Source organism: Oncorhynchus gorbuscha, linkage group LG19, assembly GCF_021184085.1.
Source record: "Oncorhynchus gorbuscha isolate QuinsamMale2020 ecotype Even-year linkage group LG19, OgorEven_v1.0, whole genome shotgun sequence".
NCBI classification, from domain to species: domain Eukaryota; kingdom Metazoa; phylum Chordata; class Actinopteri; order Salmoniformes; family Salmonidae; genus Oncorhynchus; species Oncorhynchus gorbuscha.
In genome coordinates, this window is record NC_060191.1 from 67,891,741 (window position 1) to 67,913,134 (window position 21,394).

The 21,394-nt window shown below is 43.9% G+C and overlaps 1 protein-coding gene across 1 annotated transcript in view; it reads right to left on the reverse strand.

Annotated features, from left to right (window-relative positions):
* Positions 1-21,394, reverse strand: part of LOC124005772 (F-BAR and double SH3 domains protein 2-like) — a 132,105-nt gene that overhangs the window by 25,513 nt on the left and 85,198 nt on the right. Inside the window, exons 8-10 of the mRNA XM_046315296.1 lie at positions 18,325-18,453; positions 4,919-5,041; positions 4,696-4,791 (exon numbers count right to left, since the gene is read on the reverse strand). Of these exons, the coding sequence (XP_046171252.1) occupies positions 4,696-4,791; positions 4,919-5,041; positions 18,325-18,453 (348 nt within the window). The remainder of the gene's footprint in view (positions 1-4,695; positions 4,792-4,918; positions 5,042-18,324; positions 18,454-21,394) is intronic.

Sequence of the window (21,394 nt, forward strand, 5' to 3'; positions counted from 1 at the left end):
AGCTAATTGTTAAACGGTCATAATGACTAACGAACCGTCACGGTTCAACAGCCACCGGGTCATGGCAGCATGTGTATGGGTAGAATGCAACGGTCAAGATTCTACAGCAGCAGTCATGCTTCCGGACATGGTCACGTTTATGGTCACTGTAGAACAGCCAGAGTTGTGGTTATGGTTGTAATGGAACAGCCATAGTTGTGGTAATGGTTGTGATAATGGTTGTAGTGGAACAGCCATAGTTGTGGTAATGGTTGTAGTGGAACAGCCATAGTTGTGGTAATGGTTGTAGTGGAACAGCCATAGTTGTGGTAATGGTTGTAATGGAACAGCCATAGTTGTGGTAATGGTTGTGATAATGGTTGTATTGGAACAGCCATAGTTGTGGTAATGGTTGTAGTGGAACAGCCATAGTTGTGGTAATGGTTGTAGTGGAACAGCCATGGTTGTGGTAATGGATGTAGTGGAACAGCCATGGTAATGGTTGTAGTGGAACAGCCATGGTTGTGATAATGGTTGTGATAATGGTTATAGTGGAAATCCAATGGTTGTGGTAATGGAACAGCCATGATAATGGTAATGGTTGTAATGGAACAGCCACAGTTGTGATAATGGAACAGCCATAGTTGTGATAATGGAACAGCCATAGTTGTGATAATGGAACAGCCATAGTTGTGATAATGGTTGTAGAGGAACAGCATGGTCATGTTTGTAGTGGAACAGCATGGTAATGGTTGTAGTGGAACAGCCATGATAATGGTTGTAGTGGAACAGCCATAGTTGTGGTAATGGTTGTAGTGGAACAGCCATGATAATGGTTGTAGTGGAACAGCATGGTAATGGTTGTAGTGGAACAGCCATGGTTGTGGTAATGGTTGTATTGGAACAGCCATGGTTGTGGTAATGGTTGTAGTGGAACAGCCATAGTTGTGGTAATGGTTGTAGTGGAACAGCCATGGTCATGGTTGTAGTGGAACAGCATGGTAATGGTTGTAGTGGAACAGCCATGGTAATGGTTGTAGTGGAACAGCATGGTAATGGTTGTAGTGGAACAGCATGGTAATGGTTGTAGTGGAACAGCATGGTAATGGTTGTAGTGGAACAGCATGGTAATGGTTGTAGTGGAACAGCATGGTAATGGTTGTAGTGGAACAGCCATAGTTGTGGTAATGGTTGTAGTGGAACAGCATGGTAATGGTTGTAGTGGAACAGCATGGTAATGGTTGTAGTGGAACAGCATAGTAATAGTTGTAGTGGAACAGCATGGTAATGGTTGTAGTGGAACAGCCATAGTTGTGGTAATGGTGGTAGTGGAACAGCCATAGTTGTGGTAATGGTTGTAGTGGAACAGCATGGTAATGGTTGTAGTGGAACAGCATGGTAATGGTTGTAGTGGAACAGCATGGTAATGGTTGTAGTGGAACAGCATGGTAATGGTTGTAGTGGAACAGCATGGTAATGGTTGTAGTGGAACAGCATGGTAATGGTTGTAGTGGAACAGCATGGTAATGGTTGTAGTGGAACAGCATGGTAATGGTTGTAGTGGAACAGCATGGTAATGGTTGTAGTGGAACAGCCATAGTTGTGGTAATGGTTGTAGTGGAACAGCATGGTAATGGTTGTAGTGGAACAGCCATAGTTGTGGTAATGGTGGTAGTGGAACAGCCATGGTAATGGTTGTAGTGGAACAGCCATAGTTGTGGTAATGGTTGTAGTGGAACAGCATGGTAATGGTTGTAGTGGAACAGCCATAGTTGTGGTAATGGTGGTAGTGGAACAGCCATGGTAATGGTTGTAGTGGAACAGCCATAGTTGTGGTAATGGTTGTAGTGGAACAGCCATGGTAACAGCTCAACCATCAGAGGTCATGGTCACAACTACTACCCTGTGGTCGTTCAGCGTGTATAAAGTCATTTAGCAACCACGGTTATGGCTGAGGCTAATCCGTGTGCTTGTTATGGATATAATGTGTCATTACAATGGGTGGATAGCATGCAGCAGCCAGGGTCATGTTATGGCTCTAGATGGTTGGTGGTGGCTTGGCGGGTAGAGGCTAGTGGTTAGGTCTACCTGTGCCAGCGTCATCCTCATGGCACTGACGGGCGAAGGCTCAATGTCCACCAACTTCTGCACCGAGCTCAGAGTCTGACACACACACGCGCGTACACACACACACAGATAGGCGTTAGGGGAGAAAGAGTCAGCAAAGATTGAAAAGTTTTGAAGGAGAAAAACACTGAAGGGAAAATAGTTAGTAGTGACAGAACAGAAAAATAGAGAGACACATACTATACGTGTTGTAGATCAGTGGAGAATGAAGTAACACAGAGACAGTAACACAGAGAGTTACACAGAGACAGTAACAGTTCCATAGACAGTTACACAGAGACAGTTACACAGAGACAGTAACAGTTCCATAGACAGTTACACAGAGACACATACTATAGGTGTTGTAGATCAGTGGATAATGAAGTTACACAGAGACAGTTACATAGAGACAGTTACACAGAGACAGTTACATAGAGACAGTAACAGTTCCATAGACAGTTACACAGAGACACATACTATAGGTGTTGTAGATCAGTGGAGAATGAAGTTACACAGAGACAGTTACATAGAGACAGTTACACAGAGACAGTTACATAGAGACAGTAACAGTTCCATAGACAGTTACACAGAGACAGTTCCATAGAGACAGTAACACAGAGGCAGTAACAGTTCCATAGACAGTTACACAGAGACAGTAACAGTTCCATAGACAGTTACACAGAGACAGTTACATAGAGACAGTAACAGAGACAGTAACAGTTCCATAGACAGTTACACAGAGACAGTTACATAGAGACAGTAACACAGAGACAGTAACAGTTCCATAGACAGTTACACAGAGACAGTAACAGTTCCATAGACAGTTACACAGAGACAGTTACATAGAGACAGTAACACAGAGACAGTAACAGTTCCATAGACAGTTACACAGAGACAGTAACAGTTCCATAGACAGTTACACAGAGACAGTTACATAGAGACAGTAACACAGAGACAGTTACACAGAGACAGTTACATAGACAGTTACACAGAGACAGTTACACAGAGACAGTAACACAGACAGACAGTAGACAGTTACACAGAGACAGTTACACAGAGACAGTAACAGTTCCATAGACAGTTACACAGAGACAGTTACATAGAGACAGTAACACAGAGACAGTAACAGTTCCATAGACAGTTACACAGAGACAGTAACAGTTCCATAGACAGTTACACAGAGACAGTTACATAGAGACAGTAACAGAGACAGTAACAGTTCCATAGACAGTTACACAGAGACAGTTACATAGAGACAGTAACACAGAGACAGTAACAGTTCCATAGACAGTTACACAGAGACAGTAACAGTTCCATAGACAGTTACACAGAGACAGTTACATAGAGACAGTAACACAGAGACAGTAACAGTTCCATAGACAGTTACACAGAGACAGTTACCTAGAGACAGTTACCTAGAGACAGTTACACAGAGACAGTTACACAGAGACAGTTACACAGAGACAGTTACACAGACACGGAGACAGTCACACAGAGACAGTTACCTAGAGACAGTTAAACAGAGACAGTTACACAGAGACAAGTTACATAGAGACAGTCACACAGAGACAGTTACACAGAGACAGTTACACAGAGACGGAGACAGTTACACAGAGACAGTTACACAGAGACAGTCACACAGAGACAGTCACACAGAGACAGTTACAGAGACAGTTATACAGAGACAGTTATACAGAGACAGTTACACAGAGACTACAGAGAAGAGAAGTGATGAGTTCAGTTGCTCCTCAGAAAAGTCACCATAGGAAAAGTCGTTCTGTACTTTGAATGTTTCCGAGACAGTTACACAGAGACAGTTACAGAGACAGTTACAGAGACAGTTACAGAGACAGTTACAGAGACAGTTACACAGAGACAGTCACACAGAGACAGTCACACAGAGACAGTCACACAGAGACCGTTACACAGAGACAGTTACACAGAGACAGTTACAGAGACAGTTACAGAGACAGTTACAGAGACAGTTACACAGAGACTACAGAGAAGAGAAGTGATGAGTTCAGTTGCTCCTCAGAAAAGTCACCATAGGAAAAGTCGTTCTGTACTTTGAATGTTTCCGAGAGGCGAGCGCATGAACACAGCATATGAACAGAGAACAGGGTTGGAGAGGGTTGAGTAAGGACATCTCAGATACAGGAGGCCTGCTAGTGTGTGTGTGTGTGTCTGCCCGACTGTGTACGGGGGGACACAAGACGTGTGTGTGAGTCTGTGAGTGAATGAGTGAGTGAGTGAGTGAGTGAGTGAGTGAGTGAGTGAGTGAGTGAGTGAGTGTGTCTGCCCGACTGTGTACGGGGGGGACACAAGACATGTGTGTGTGTGAGTGAGTGAGTGAGTGAGTGAGTGAGTGAGTGAGTGAGTGAGTGAGTGAGTGAGTGAGTGAGTGAGAGTGAGTCTGCCTGACTGTGTACAGGGGGACACAAGACGTGTGTGTGAGTCTGTGAGTGAGTGAGTGAGTGAGTGAGTGAGTGAGTGAGTGAGTGAGTGAGTGAGTGAGTGAGTGAGTGAGTGAGTGAGTGAGTGAGTGAGTGAGTGAGTGAGTCTGCCCGACTGTGTACAGGGGGACACAAGACGTGTGTGTGTGAGTCTCACCGTGTCACAGTCACTGGGTTGGAACTGGAAGTCTTGTGCTTTATGAAACACAGGGTTCTCCTGCATGAAGAGCTGCTGGTTAAACTCCTGCACCACCTGAGAGAGACAGAGATATACAGGATTAAGCATACACACACACGCACACCACACACCAACGCACGCACGCACACACACGGACGCACACACACGGACGCACGCACGCACCCACAGACCACATACACACCCTGTTGGATTTGTCCAGTAGGAACTGGAAGGTGTTGTGTATGGCCTGAAAGGCCTCCAGCTCTGTCTGACAGATAGAGATCAGATAGTCCTTCACATGGTTATATATCCCTCCATCCAACTCCTGAGAGCGACAGAGAGAGAGAGAGAGAGAGAGAGAGAGTGAGAGAGAGAGTGAGAGAGTGAGAGAGAGAGAGAGAGAGAGAGAGAGAGAGAGAGAGGGAGACAAGAGAGAGAGAGAGAGAGAGAGAGAGAGAGAGAGAGAGAGAGAGAGAGAGAGAGAGAGAGAGAGAGAGAGAGAGAGACAGACAGAAAACGTTAATTTGATGGTTATCTTTAGTCTTTTGATAGACTGGATGAAGCATTAATTAACAGTGAATATAAATGAAGAGTCTTTCTAGTAAGTGATTTGGCTAAATATGCTCTGGGCGCGTCAGAGAGAGAGAGACAGAGAGAGAGAGAGAGAGAGAGGAATGACAAATTGGTTTTTGCATTCTTCATCAAGCCAAGAAAGAAATTGAGAAACCTATCAAACCAAAAACATAGAGACTTAGAAAACCTGAGCCTACGCCTTCACTATGGTGAATCACTAAAACAATACGAAAATACACTTCGGAAATAGAAGGAACAGCATGTCAGAAATCAGCTCAATGTAACTGAAGAATCCATAGAATCTAACCACTTCTGGGAAAACTGGAAAACTCTAAACAAATAACAGCACAAAAAGTTATCTATCCAAAACAGAGATGTATGGATAAACCCTTTCTCCAATCTCTATAACAGAGATGTATGGATAAACCCTTTCTCCAATCTTTATAACAGAGATGTATGGATAAACCCTTTCTCCAATCTTTATAACAGAGATGTATGGATAAACCCTTTCTCCAATCTTTATAACAGAGATGTATGGATAAACCCTTTCTCCAATCTTTATAACAGAGATGTATGGATAAACCCTTTCTCCAATCTTTATAACAGAGATGTATGGATAAACCCTTTCTCCAATCTTTATAACAGAGATGTATGGATAAACCCTTTCTCCAATCTTTATAACAGAGATGTGTGGATAAACCCTTTCTCCAATCTTTATAACAGAGATGTATGGATAAACCCTTTCTCCAATCTTTATAACAGAGATGTGTGGATAAACCCTTTCTCCAATCTTGGAAAATAACAGAGATGTGTGGATAAACCCTTTCTCATCTTTATAACAATCTTTATAACAGAGATGTCTGGATAAACCCTTTCTCCAATCTTTATAACAGAGATGTATGGATAAACCCTTTCTCCAATCTTTATAACAGAGATGTCTGGATAAACCCTTTCTCCAATCTTTATAACAGAGATGTCTGGATAAACAATCTTTATAACAGAGATGTGTGGATAAACCCTTTCTCCAATCTTTATAACAGAGATGTATGGATAAACCCTTTCTCCAATCTTTATAACAGAGATGTCTGGATAAACCCTTTCTCCAATCTTTATAACAGAGATGTATGGATAAACCCTTTCTCCAATCTTTATAACAGAGATGTTGGATAAACCCTTTCTCCAATCTTTATAACAGAGATGTATGGATAAACCCTTTCTCCAATCTTTATAACAGAGATGTATGGATAAACCCTTTCTCCAATCTTTATAACAGAGATGTATGGATAAACCCTTTCTCCAATCTTTATAACAGAGATGTATGGATAAACCCTTTCTCCAATCTTTATAACAGAGATGTATGGATAAACCCTTTCTCCAATCTTTATAACAGAGATGTATGGATAAACCCTTTCTCCAATCTTTATAACAGAGATGTATGGATAAACCCTTTCTCCAATCTTTATAACAGAGATGTATGGATAAACCCTTTCTCCAATCTTTATAACAGAGATGTATGGATAAACCCTTTCTCCAATCTTTATAACAGAGATGTATGGATAAACCCTTTCTCCAATCTTTATAACAGAGATGTATGGATAAACCCTTTCTCCAATCTTTATAACAGAGATGTATGGATAAACCCTTTCTCCAATCTTTATAACAGAGATGTTGGATAAATCCAATCTTTATAACAGATGTATGGATAAACCCTTTCTCCAATCTTTATAACAGAGATGTATGGATAAACCCTTTCTCCAATCTTTATAACAGAGATGTATGGATAAACCCTTTCTCCAATCTTTATAACAGAGATGTATGGATAAACCCTTTCTCCAATCTTTATAACAGAGATGTATGGATAAACCCTTTCTCCAATCTTTATAACAGAGATGTATGGATAAACCCTTTCTCCAATCTTTATAACAGATGTATGGATAAACCCTTTCTCCAATCTTTATAACAGAGATGTATGGATAAACCCTTTCTCCAATCTTTATGACAGAGATGTATGGATAAACCCTTTCTCCAATCTTTATAACAGAGATGTATGGATAAACCCTTTCTCCAATCTTTATAACAGAGATGTATGGATAAACCCTTTCTCCAATCTTTATGACAGAGAACAAACAGCAGAAACATACAGTGGCGTGCAAAAGTATTCACCCCCTTTTGGCATTTTTCCTATTTTGCTGTGTACATGATCAAATACGAATCAACTATTAAAGACCACCAGAACCCACTAGATTCTCCAACTACATTGAATGAACTACAGGACAAAATACAAAACCCTCCATCCCAAAAAGGCATGTGGTGTTGATTGTATCCTCAATGAAATGATAAAATATACAGACCACAAATTACAATTGGCTGTACTTAAACTATTTAACATCATCCTCAGATCTGGCATCTTCCCTAATATTTGGAACCAAGAACTTATCACCCCAATCCACAACCTTGGGGAAATCCTCTGCATTATCATTAACAGCAGACTTGTACTGGGCAAATGTCAAATTGGCTTTTTTAACAAATGACATACAAATGATTGACGAAACAAAAACAAAGGCAAAGTCTTCTCATGCTTTGTTGATTTCAAAAAAGCTTTTGACTCAATCTGGCATGAGGGTCTGATATACAAACAAACATTGAGTGTGTGGTTAAAATTGGCAAAAAACAAACACATTTATTTCCACAGGGCCATGGGGTGAGACAGGGATGCAGCTTGAGCCCCACCCTTTAACATACAGTTCCAGTCAAAAGTTTGGACACACCTACTTATTCCATTTAAAAATATATATATTTTATAAAAATAGTGAAGACATCAAAACTCTGAAATAACACAAATGGAAACATGCAGTAACCAAAAAGTGTTAAACATATCAAAATGTATTTTATATGAGATTATTCAAAGTAGCCATTTGCCTTGAGAGATTTTCACACTCTTGGAATGCTTGTCCAAAAGTGTTGAAGGAGTTCCTACATATGCTGAGCACATATTGGTTGCTTTTCCTTCACTCTGTGTTCCAACTCATCTCAATTGAGTTGAGGTTGGGTGATTGTGGAGGCTAGGTCATCTGATGCAGCACTCCTTCACTCTGTGTTCCAACTCATCTCAATTGAGTTGAGGTTGGGTGATTGTGGAGGCTAGGTCATCTGATGCAGCACTCCTTCACTCTGTGTTCCAACTCATCTCAATTGAGTTGAGTTGGAGGCTAGGTTTTGTGATTGTGTTCCAACTCATCTCAATTGAGTTAAGGTTTTGTGATTGTGGAGGCTAGGTCATCTGATGCAGCACTCCTTCACTCTCCTTGTCCAAACTTTTGATTGGTACTGTACAGTCGTGTCCAAAAGTTTTGAGAATGACACAAATAACTTTTCACAGAGTCTGCTGTCTCAGTTTGTATGGTGGCAATTTGCATATACTGCAGAATGTTATGAAGTGTGATCAGATGAATTGCAATTAATTAAAGTCCCTCTTTGCCATGCAAATGAACCGAATCCCCCAAAACACATTTCCACTGCATATCAGCCCCACCACAAAAGGACCAGCTGACATCATGTCAGTGATTCTCTCGTTAACACAGGTGTGAGTGTTGACGAGGACAAGGTTGAAGATCACTCTGTCATGCTGATTGAGTTCGAATAACAGACTGGAAGCTTCAAAAGGAGGGTGGTGCTTGGGATCATTGTTCTTCCTCTGTAAATCATGGTTACCTGCAAGGAAACACGTGCCGACATCATTGCTTTGCACAAAAAGGGCTTCACAGGCAAGGATATTCCTGCCAGTAATATTGCACCTAAATCAACCATTTATCGGATCATCAAGAACTTTAAGGAGAGCGGTTCAATTGTTGTGAAGAAGGCTTCAGGGCACCCAAGAAAGTCCAGCAAGCGCCAGGACCGTCTCCTAAAGTTTATTCAGCTGCGAGATCGGGGCACCACCAGTACAGAGCTTGCTCAGGGATGGCAGCAGGCAGGTGTGAGTGCATCTGCACGCACAGTGAGGTGAAGACTTTTGGAGGATGGCCTGGTGTCAAGAAGGGCAGCAAAGAAGCCACTTCTCTTCAGGAAAAACATCAGGGACAGACTGATATTCTGCAAAAGGTACAGGGATTGGACTGCTGAGGACTGGAGTAAAGTCATTTTCTCTGATGAATCCCCTTTCCGATTGTTTGGGGCATCCAGAAAAAAGCTTGCCCGGAGAAGACCAGGTGAGCGCTACCATCAGTCCCATGTCATGCCAACAGTAAAGCATCCTGAGACCATTCATGTGTGGGGTTGCTTCTCAGCCAAGGGAGTGGGCTCAATCACAATGTTTCCTAAGAACACAGCCATGAATAAAGAATGGTACCAACACATCCCCCGAGAGCAACTTCTCCCAGCCATCCAGGAACAGTTTGGTGACGAACAATGCCTTTTCCAGCATAATGGAGCACCTTGCCCAAGGCAAAAGTGATAACTAAGTGGCTCGAGGAACAAAACATCGATATTTTGGGTCCATGGCCAGGAAACTCCCCAGACCTTAATCCCATTGAGAAGTTGTGGTCAATCCTCAAGAGGTGGATGGCCAAACAAAAACCAACAAATTCTGACAAAGTCCAAGCATTGATTATGCAAGAATGGGCTGCCATCAGGCAGATTGTAGAGGTCTTGAAAAAAAAAGGTCAACACTGCAAATATTGACTCTTCGCATCAACTTCATGTAATTGTCAATAAAATCCTTTGGCACTTATGAAATGCTTGTAATTATACTTCAGTATTCAATAGTAACATCTGACAAAAATATCTAAAGATACTGAAGCAGCAAACTTTGTGGAAATGAATGTGTCATTCAAAACTTTTGGCCAAGACGGTCTAAAAATGAACAGTCTGCAGTACCCGGCCTCACCCTGAAGAATCTGACGTCAAATGTCTACTGTGCTGATGATCTGGTGTTTCTGTCCCCAACCAAGGAGGGCCTAGAGCAGCACCTAGATATTCTGCAGATTCTGTCAGACCTGGGCCCTGACAGTAAATCTCAGTAAGACCAAAATAATGGTGTTACAAAAAAGGTCCAGTCACCAGGACCACAAATACAAATTCCATCTAGACACCGTTGCCCTAGAGCACACAAAAAAACTATACATACCTTGGCCTAAACATCAGTGCCACAAGTAATTTTCACAAAGATGTGAACGATCTGAGAGACAAGGCAAGAAGGGCCTTCTATGCCATCAAAAGGCACTTAACATTCAACATACCAATCAGGGTCTGGCTAAAAATAAATTAATCAGTGAAATAACCCATAGTCACCACCTAAAAGGAAGCGATTGACAAACCTTCCTTAACAAAGCCATCATCTACAGACAGATGAACCTGGAGAAGAGTCCCCTAAGCAATCTGGTCCTGGGGCTCTGTTTCACAAACACAAACAGACCCACACAGAGCCATCACCTGCAGAGAGATGAACCTGGAGAAGAGTCCCTGGTTAGAGTGTTGGACTAGTAACCGCAAGGTTGCAAGTTCAAACCCCCGAGCTGACAAGGTACAAATCTGTCGTTCTGCCCCTGAACAGGCAGTTAACCCACTGTTCCTAGGCCGTCTTTGAAAATAAGAATTTGTTCTTAACTGACTTGCCTGGTTAAATAAAGGTAAAATAAATAAATAATAAAAATAAAAAGCTGGTCCTGGGGCTCTGTTCACAAACACACCCCACAGAGCCCCAGGACAGCAACACAATTAGACCCAACCAAATCATGAGAAAACAAAAAGATAATTACTTGGAAAGAATTAACAAAAAAACAGAGCAAACTAGAATGCTATTTGGCACTAAACAGAGAGTACATAGTGGCAGAATACCTGAACACTATGACTGACCCAAACTTAAGAAAAGCTTTGACTATGTACAGACTCAGTGAGCATAGCCTTGCCATTGAGAGGCCGCCGTAGGCAGACATGGCTCTCAAGAGAAGACAGGCTATGTGCACACTGCCCACAAAATGAGATGGAAACGGAGCTGTACTTCCTAACCTCCTGCCAAACGTATGACCATATTAGAGACACATATTTCCCTCAGAATACACAGACCCACAAAGAATTTGAAAACAAATCCCATATCTATTAGGTGAAATACCACATCAGCAAGACGTGTCAAAAGAAACGAGCAACCTGTGAAGAACAAACAACCCACATTTATATTTATTTATTTTCCCTTTTGTACTTTAACTATGTGCACATCATTATAACATTGTATAAAGACATAATATGACAATTTATATATGCTCAGCAAATATCTCTACTTTTGTGCGTAATGTTTACTGTTCTTTTTTAATTGTTTATTTCACTTTTGTTTATTATCTATTTCATTTGCTTGGGCAATGTAAACATGTGTTTCCCATGCCAATAAAGCCCATTCAATTAAATCAAATGAAATATTATTGAATCAGAGAGAAAAGACACAAATGTATCATGAATAACTAATAGACTGGATAGAAACTGTAGTATGAGCAGGGAAAGGGAGGAAGAAGGAGTGAAGGGAAAAAGTAGTATTTGAAAGGAAGGAGGGCAGGGGAGACTGTGGTTTGACGGTGCAGAGTATGTATAAATGTGGTACTGTAGGTTCTTTGGGTCATGGTGTGTGACTGGAGTCTGTGTGTTCTCTTGTTGTGTAGGAATCTGAACCTCCTTCACCTTTCCCAGCAGCAGCTGTGACAGCACTATAGCCCTATCCAAAACACACACACACGCACAAGCGCACAAGCACACGCGCACCCTCCTCTCTCCAACCCGTTGCCTTAAATGTCAGCCTATCACACATTCCATCGTACGGTGATGACAATGGCAACTCAATGTCCCAACACACACTCACTCGCATACACACACACAGCTGAAACAATGGTATGATGACAAATCTAGGGAAATTCCGTCATTGAGGGTCAAGGCTAGTCCCAATCCTACCCCCACCCTACCCCTCCACTCATCCCCCCTTCCTCTCCTCCCTCTCTCTCTCCACCTATCCATGTAGGGTAGTGTGAACAACAGAATGATTCAAGGGCCAGAAAATGACAAACATCACATCTCTCCGTGTCACGACTGCATCACGTAACATTCAGTGCAAACAGCCATAATATCATAGGAACAGTTATGCTCTTTCTGTGTATGTATGTATGTATGTATGTATGTATGTATGTATGTGTATGTGTGTATGTATGTATGTATGTATGTATGTATGTATGTATGTATGTATGTATGTATGTATGTATGTATGTATGTATGTATGTATGTATGTATGTATGTATGTATGTGTATGTATGTGTGTAGGTATGTGTGTGTGTACAGTGGGGCATAAAAGTATTTAGTCAGCCACCAATTGTGAAAGTTCTCCCACTTAAAAAGATGAGAGGCCTGTAATTTTCATCATAGGTCCACTTCAACTATGACAGACAAAATGAGAAAGGAAATCCAGAAAATCACATTCTGTCTGTCTGTCTGTCTGTCTGTCTGTCTGTCTGTCTGTCTGTCTGTCTGTCTGTCTGCATGCATGCATGTATGTACAGTTGAAGTCGGAAGTTTAATATAATATATAATAATATATGCCATTTAGCAGACGCTTTTATCCAAAGCGACTTACAGTCATGTGTGCATACATTCTACGTATGGGTGGTCCCGGGGATCGAACCCACTACCCTGGCGTTACAAGCGCCATGCTCTACCAACTGAGCTACAGAAGGACCAGTTTATCCAAATATATTTAAACTCAGTTTTTCACAATTCCCGACATTTAATCCTAGTAAAAATTCCCTGTGTGTTAGGTCAGTTAGGATCACCACTTTATTTTAAGAATGTGAAATATCAGAATAACAGTAGAGAGAATGATTTATTTCAGCTTTTATTTATTTCATCACATTCCCAGTGGGTCAGAAGTTGACATACACTCAATTAGTATTTGGTAGCATTGCCTTCAAATTGTTTAACTTGAGTCAAACGTTTCGGGTAGCTTTCCATAAGCTTCCCACATTAAGATGGGTGAATTTTGTCCAATTCCTCCTGACAGAGCTGGTGTAATTGAGTCAGGTTTGTAGGTCTCCTTGCTCTCACGCTTTTTCAGTTCTGCCCACAAATGTTCTATGGGATTGAGAGTAGGGCTTTGTGATGGCCACTTTAATACCTTGACTTTGTTGTCCTTAAGCCATTTTGCCACAACTTTGGAAGTATACTTGGGGTCATTGTCCATTTGGAAGACCCATTTGCAACCAAGCTTTAACTTGCTGACTGATTACTTGAGATGTTGCTTCAATATGTCCACATCATTTTCCACCTCATGATTCCATCTATTTTGTGAAGTGCACCAGTCCCTCCTGCAGCAAAGCATCCCCACAACTAGATGCTTACCACCCCAACCGTGAAGCACAGGGATGGTGTTCTTCGGCTTGCAAGCCTCCCCCCTTTTTCCTCCAAATATAACGATGGTCATTATGGCCAAACAGTTCTATTTTTGTTTCTTCAGACCAGAGGACATTTCTCCAAAAAGTATGATCTTTGTCCCCATGTGCAGTTGCAAACCGTAGTCTGGCTTTTTTATGGCGGTTTTGGAGCAGTGGCTTCTTCTTTGCTGAGCGTCCTTTCAGGTTATGTCGATACGATTAGTTTTACTGTGGATATAGATACTTTTGTACCTGTTTCCTCCAGCATCTTCACAGGGTCCTTTGCTGTTGTTCTGGGATTAACTTGCACTTTTTGCACCAAAGTACGTTCATCTCTAGGAGACAGAACGCGTCTCCCTCCTGAGCGGTATGACGGCTGCGTGGTCCCATGGTGTTTATACTTGTGTACTATTGGTGGACAGATGAACGTGGTACCTTCAGGCATTTGGAAATTGCTGCCAAGGATGAACCAGACCTGTGAAGGTCTACAAAAAAACATGGAGGTCTTTGCTGATTTCTTTGATTTTCCCATGATGCCAAGCAAAGAGGCACTGAGTTTGAAGGAAGGCCTTGAAATACATCCACAGGTACACCTCCAATTGACTCAAATGATGTCAATTAGCCTATCAGAAGCTTCAAAATCCATGACATCAGTATCTGGAATTTTCCAAGGTTTTTAAAGGCACAGTCAAACTTAGTGTATCTAAACTTCTGACCCACTGGAATTGTGATACAGAGAATGATAAGTGAAAGAATCTGTCTGTAAACAATTTTTGGAGAAATTATGTGTCATGCACAAAGTAGATGTCCTAACCGCCTTGCCAAAACTATAGTTTGTTAACAAGGAATTTGTGGAGTGGTTAAATAACTGGTTTTAATGACTCCAACCTAAGTGTATGTAAACCTCCGACTTCAACTGTATGTTATGTTATGTTATGTTATGTTATGTTATGTTATGTTATGTTATGTTATGTTATGTATGTATGTATGTATGTATGTATGTATGTATGTATGTATGTATGTATGTATGTATGTATGTATGTATGTATGTATGTATGTATGTATGTATGTATGTATGTATGTATGTATGTATGTATGTATGTATGTATATATATATGGTAAGCAGCCACATCTGTCAGAGGCAGTCTCAATAGAACCCTCACTACCCATTTTCAACAGCAGGGGGAGGTGTTGAGCTCCTCCTGAACAGTACACTCCTATCTAACATCTCTACGTGTGTGTGTGTGTGTGTGTGTGTGTGTGTGTGTGTGTGTGTGTGTGTGTGTGTGTGTGTGTGTGTGTGTGTGTGTGTGTGTGTGTGTGTGTGTGTGTGTGTGTGTGTGTGTGTGTGTGTGTGTGTGTGTGTGTGTGTGTGTGTGTGTGTGTGTGTCTAGCTTGAAGCCCTGTTCCCTTGTCACCATGTCCATCTATCTATTATTCACTAGAGACTCTCTCAGCTGTCACATACAGTACCCTGGGATTCAATACAGTCACATACAGTACCCTGGGGTTCAATACAGTCACATACAGTACCCTGGGATTCAATACAGTCACATACAGTATATTGGGGTTCAATACAGTCACATACAGTACCCTGGGGTTCAATACAGTTGGGATTCAATACAGTCACATACAGTATATTGGGGTTCAATACAGTCACATACAGTACCCTGGGGTTCAATACAGTCACATACAGTACCCTGGGGTTCAATACAGTCACATACAGTATCCTGGGGTTCAATAGTCACATACAGTACCCTGGGATTCAATACAGTCACATACAGTACCCTGGGGTTCAATACAGTCACATACAGTACCCTGGGGTTCAATACAGTATCCTGGGGTTCAATACAGTACCCTGGGGTTCAATACAGTCACATACAGTACCCTGAGGTACAGTATCCTGGGGTTCAATACAGTATCCTGGGGTTCAATACAGTATCCTGGGGTTCAATACAGTCACATACAGTACCCTGGGGTTCAATACAGTCACATACAGTATCCTGGGGTTCAATACAGTCACATACAGTACCCTGGGGTTCAATACAGTCACATACAGTACCCTGGGGTTCAATACAGTCACATACAGTATCCTGGGGTTCAATACAGTCACATACAGTATCCTGGGGTTCAATACAGTATCCTGGGGTTCAATACAGTCACATACAGTACCCTGGGGTTCAATACAGTCACATACAGTACCCTGGGGTTCAATACAGTCACATACAGTATCCTGGGGTTCAATACAGTATCCTGGGGTTCAATACAGTCACATACAGTACCCTGGGGTTCAATACAGTCACATACAGTATCCTGGGGTTCAATACAGTCACATACAGTATCCTGGGGTTCAATACAGTCACATTTACATTTAAGTCATTTAGCAGACGCTCTTATCCAGAGCGACTTACTCACATACAGTACCATGGGGTTCAATACAGTCACATACAGTATATTGGGGTTCAATACAGTCACATACAGTACCCTGGGGTTCAATACAGTCACATACAGTACCCTGGGGTTCAATACAGTCACATACAGTATCTTGGGGTTCAATACAATACAGTCACATACAGTATCATGGGGAGGAGGAGAGAGAGAAGTGAACTCCTCCTCACACAGCATTAGTGAACCCTTCCTTACACAGCATTAGTGAACTCCTCCTTACACAGCATTAGTGAACTCCTCCTTACACAGCATTAGTGAACCCTTCCTTACACAGCATTAGTGAACCCTTCCTTACACAGCATTAGTGAACCCTTCCTTACACAGCATTAGTGAACTCTTCTTACACAGCATTAGTGAACCCTTCCTTACACAGCATTAGTGAACTCCTCCTTACACAGCATTAGTGAACTCCTCCTTACACAGCATTAGTGAACCCTTCCTTACACAGCATTAGTGAACCCTTCCTTACACAGCATTAGTGAACCCTTCCTTACACAGCATTAGTGAACTCCTCCTTACACAGCATTAGTGAACTCCTCCTTACACAGCTTGAACTCCTCCACAGCATTAGTGAACTCCTCCTTACACAGCATTAGTGAACTCCTCCATTAGTGAACACAGCATTAGTGAACTCCTCCTTACACAGCATTAGTGAACTCCTCCTTACACAGCATTAGTGAACTCCTCCTTACACAGCATTAGTGAAACACAGCATTAGTGAACTCCTCCTTACACAGCATTAGTGTGCATTAGTGAACTCCTCCTTACACAGCATTAGTGAACTCCTCCTTACACAGCATTAGTGAACTCCTCCTTACACAGCATTAGTGAACTCCTCCTTACACAGCATTAGTGAACTCCTCCTTACACAGCATTAGTGAACTCCTCCTTACACAGCATTAGTGAACTCCTCAGCATTAGTGAACTCCTCCTTACACAGCATTAGTGAACTCCTCCTACACAGCATTAGTGAACTCCTTCCTTACACAGCATTAGTGAACTCCTCCTTACACAGCATTAGTGAACTCCTGAACTCCTCCTTACACAGCATTAGTGAACTCCTCCTTACACAGCATTAGTGAACTCCTCCTTACACAGCATTAGTGAACTCAGCATTAGTCCTTACACAGCATTAGTGAACTCCTCCTTACACAGCATTAGTGAACTCCTTACACAGCATTAGTGAACTCCTCCTTACACAGCATTAGTGAACTCCTCCTTACACAGCATTAGTGAACTCCTCCTTACACAGCATTAGTGAACTCCTCCTTACACAGCATTAGTGAACTCCTCCTTACACAGCATTAGTGAACTCCTCCTTACACAGCATTAGTGAACTCCTCCTTACACAGCATTAGTGAACCCTTCCTTACACAGCATTAGTGAACTCTTCTTACACAGCATTAGTGAACTCTTCTTACACAGCATTAGTGAACTCTTCTTACACAGCATTAGTGAACCCTTCCTTACACAGCATTAGTGAACCCTTCCTTACACAGCATTAGTGAACCCTTCCTTACACAGCATTAGTGAACCCTTCCTTACACAGCATTAGTGAACCCTTCCTTACACAGCATTAGTGAACCCTTCCCTACACAGCATTAGATATTGTGTGTGTTGTGTTTGTCTGTCACTGCCTTTAATGGGAACAGCTGAGCTAAGCTGACACAGCGAGCAGTGGCTGAGAGGTGCATGTCTGTGAGGCATGCTAAAAGATCTGTGTCAACACTGATGTTAGGGTCTGAATCTCTGTGTGTTTATGCAGACGCATGTGTCACTCTGTGTGTTTATCTGACAGTCTAGAGGGAACACTGTCATTCAGTCATTTACCTCACCAACAAAATCACTAACGCCCAAAACAGACTCTGTGTGTGGTACCTGTATACAGTGACTCTCTGTGTGTGTGTGTGTGTGTGTGTGTGTGTGTGTGTGTGTGTGTGTGTGTGTGTGTGTGTGTGTGTGTGTGTGTGTGTGTGTGTGTGTGTGTGTGTGTGTGTGTGTGTGTGTGTGTGGTACCTGTATACAGTGACTCTCTCTGTGTGTGTGTGTGTGTGTGTGTGTGTGTGTGTGTGTGTGTGTGTGTGTGTGTGTGTGTGTGTGTGTGTGTGTGTGTGTGTGTGTGTGTGTGTGTGTGTGTGTGTGTGTGTGTGTGTGTGTGTGTGTGTGTGTGTGTGTGTGTGTGTGGTACCTGTATACAGTGCAGCAGGTCTGTGTGGTAGTAGCGGTCATGATGAGCATTAGCTGCTGCCAGGGTTAACAGGTAGTCATTCCTGGCATGTGTTGCTTTAGAGTTACAGTCACTCCTCTTGGCTTTCAACTAGAGAAGGATGGACAGAGAGAGGTGGAGAGAGAGGTGGAGCGAGAGGGGTAGAGAGAGAGAGAGGTAGAGAGGTAGAGAGACAAGTAGAGAGAGAGGTTGAGAGAGGTGGAGCGAGAGGGGTAGAGAGAGAGAGAGGTAGAGAGGTAGAGAGACAAGTAGAGAGAGAGGTTGAGAGAAGTGGAGCGAGAGGGGTAGAGAGAGAGAGAGAGAGGTGGAGAGAGAGAGAGAGGTAGAGAGGTAGAGAGACAAGTAGAGAGAGAGGTTGAGAAGTGGAGAGAGAGCGCAAGAGGGGTGGAGAGAGAGAGGGAGAGAGAGAGAGGTGGAGAGAGAAAGAGTGAGAGGGGTGGAGAGAGAAAGAGTGAGAGGGGTGGAGAGAGCGAGAGAGCGAGAGAGCGAGAGCGAGAGAGGTGGAGAGAGAGGTAGAGAAAGGGGTGGAGAGACAAGTAGAGAGAGAGTGAGAGGTAGAGAGAGAGGTAGAGAGAGAGGTAGAGAGAGTGGAGAGAGAGAGAGAGAGAGAGAGAGAGAGAGAGAGAGAGAGAGAGAGAGAGAGAGAGAGAGAGAGAGCAAGAGGGGTGTAGAGAGAGAGCGAGAGGGGTGGAGAGAGAGCGAGAGGGGTGGAGAGAGAGGTAGAGAAAGGGGTGGAGAGAGAGGTAGAGAAAGGGGTGGAGAGACAAGTAGAGCGAGAGGTAGAGAAGTGGAGAGAGAGGTGGCAAGAGAGAGGTGGAGAGAGAGGTAGAGAAAGGGGTAGAGAGAGAGAGAGAGGTAGAGAGAGAGAGAGAGGTAGAGAGAGAGGTAGAGAGAGAGGTGGCAAGAGAGAGGTGGCAAGAGAGAGGTGGCAAGAGAGAGGTGGCAAGAGAGAGGTGGCAAGAGAGAGGTGGCAAGAGAGAGGTGGCAAGAGAGAGGTGGCAAGAGAGAGGTAGAGAGAGAGGTGGCGAGAGAGGTGGCAAGAGAGAGGTGGCAAGAGAGAGAGAGAGGTGGCAAGAGAGAGGTGGCAAGAGAGAGGTGGCAAGAGAGGTGGCAGAGAGAGGTAGAGAGAGGTGGCAAGAGAGAGGTGGCAAGAGAGAGGTGGCAAGAGAGAGGTGGCAAGAGAGAGGTGGCAAGAGAGTAGAGAGGTGGCGAGAGAGGTGGCAAGAGAGAGGTGGCAGAGAGAGGTAGAGAGAGAGGTGGCGAGAGAGGTAGAGAGAGGTGGCGAGAGAGAGGTGGAGAGAGGTGGCAGAGAGAGGTAGAGAGAGAGGTGGCGAGAGAGAGGTGGCAAGAGAGAGGTGGCAAGAGAGAGGTGGCAAGAGAGAGGTGGCAAGAGAGAGGTAGAGAGAGAGGTGGCGAGAGAGGTGGCAAGAGAGAGGTGGCAAGAGAGAGGTGGCAAGAGAGAGGTAGAGAGAGAGGTGGCGAGAGAGAGGTGGCAAGAGAGAGGTGGCAAGAGAGAGGTGGCAAGAGAGAGGTGGCAAGAGAGAGGTGGCGAGAGAGGTAGAGAGAGAGGTGGCAAGAGAGAGGTAGAGAGAGAGGTAGAGAGAGAGGTAGAGAGAGAGGTAGAGAGAGAGGTAGAGAGAGAGGTAGAGAGAGAGGTAGAGAGAGAGGTGGCAAGAGAGAGGTGGCAAGAGAGAGGTGGCAAGAGAGAGGTAGAGAGAGAGGTGGCGAGAGAGAGGTGGCAAGAGAGAGGTGGCAAGAGAGAGGTGGCAGAGAGAGAGGTGGCAAGAGAGAGGTGGCGAGAGAGGTAGAGAGAGAGGTGGAGAGAGAGGTAGAGAGAGAGGTAGAGAGGAGAGAGAGGTAGAGAGAGAGGTAGAGAGAGAGGTAGAGAGAGAGGTGGCAAGAGAGAGGTAGAGAGAGAGGTAGAGAGAGAGGTGGCAAGAGAGAGGGCAAGAGAGAGGTGGCAAGAGAGAGAGAGAGGTGGCAAGAGAGAGGTGGCAAGAGAGAGGTGGCAGAGAGAGAGGTAGAGAGAGAGGTGGTAGAGAGAGGTGGAGAGAGGTGGCAAGAGAGAGGTGGCAAGAGAGAGGTAGAGAGAGAGGAGGTGGCAAGAGAGAGGTAGCAAGAGAGAGGTGGCAAGAGAGAGAGGTAGAGAGAGAGGTGGCAAGAGAGAGGTGGAGAGAGGTGGCAAGAGAGAGGTGGCAAGAGAGAGGTAGAGAGAGAGGTGGCGAGAGAGAGGTGGCAAGAGAGAGGTGGCAAGAGAGAGGTGGCAAGAGAGAGGTGGCAAGAGAGAGGTAGAGAGAGAGGTGGCGAGAGAGGTGGCAAGAGAGAGGTGGCAAGAGAGAGGTAGAGAGAGAGGTAGAGAGAGAGGTGGAGAGAGAGAGGTGGCAAGAGAGAGGTAGAGAGAGAGGTGGAGAGAGAGAGGTGGCAAGAGAGAGGTGGCAAGAGAGAGGTGGCAAGAGAGAGGAGAGAGAGAGAGGTAGAGAGAGGAGAGAGAGGTGGCAGAGAGAGGTGGCAGAGAGAGGCAAGAGAGAGAGGTAGAGAGGAGAGAGAGGTAGAGAGAGAGGTGGTAGAGAGAGAGGTAGAGAGAGGTAGAGAGAGAGGTAGAGAGAGAGGTAGAGAGAGGTGGCAAGAGAAGAGAGAGGTGGCGAGAGAGAGGTGGCAAGAGAGAGGTAGAGAGAGAGGTGGCAAGAGAGGTGGCAGGTAGAGAGAGGTGGCAGAGAGAGGTAGAGAGAGAGGTAGAGAGAGGTAGAGAGAGAGGTAGAGAGTAGAGAGAGAGGTAGAGAGAGAGGTAGAGAGAGGTAGAGAGAGAGGAGGAGAGAGAGGTAGAGAGAGAGGTGGCAAGAGAGAGGAGAGAGAGAGGGAGAGAGAGGTAGAGAGAGAGGTGGCAAGAGAGGTAGAGAGGTAGAGAGAGAGGTAGAGAGAGGTGGCAAGAGAGGTGGTAGAGAGAGAGGTAGAGAGAGGTGGAGTGGCAAGAGAGAGGTAGAGAGAGAGGTAGAGAGAGAGAGAGGTGGCAAGAGAGAGGTAGAGAGAGGTA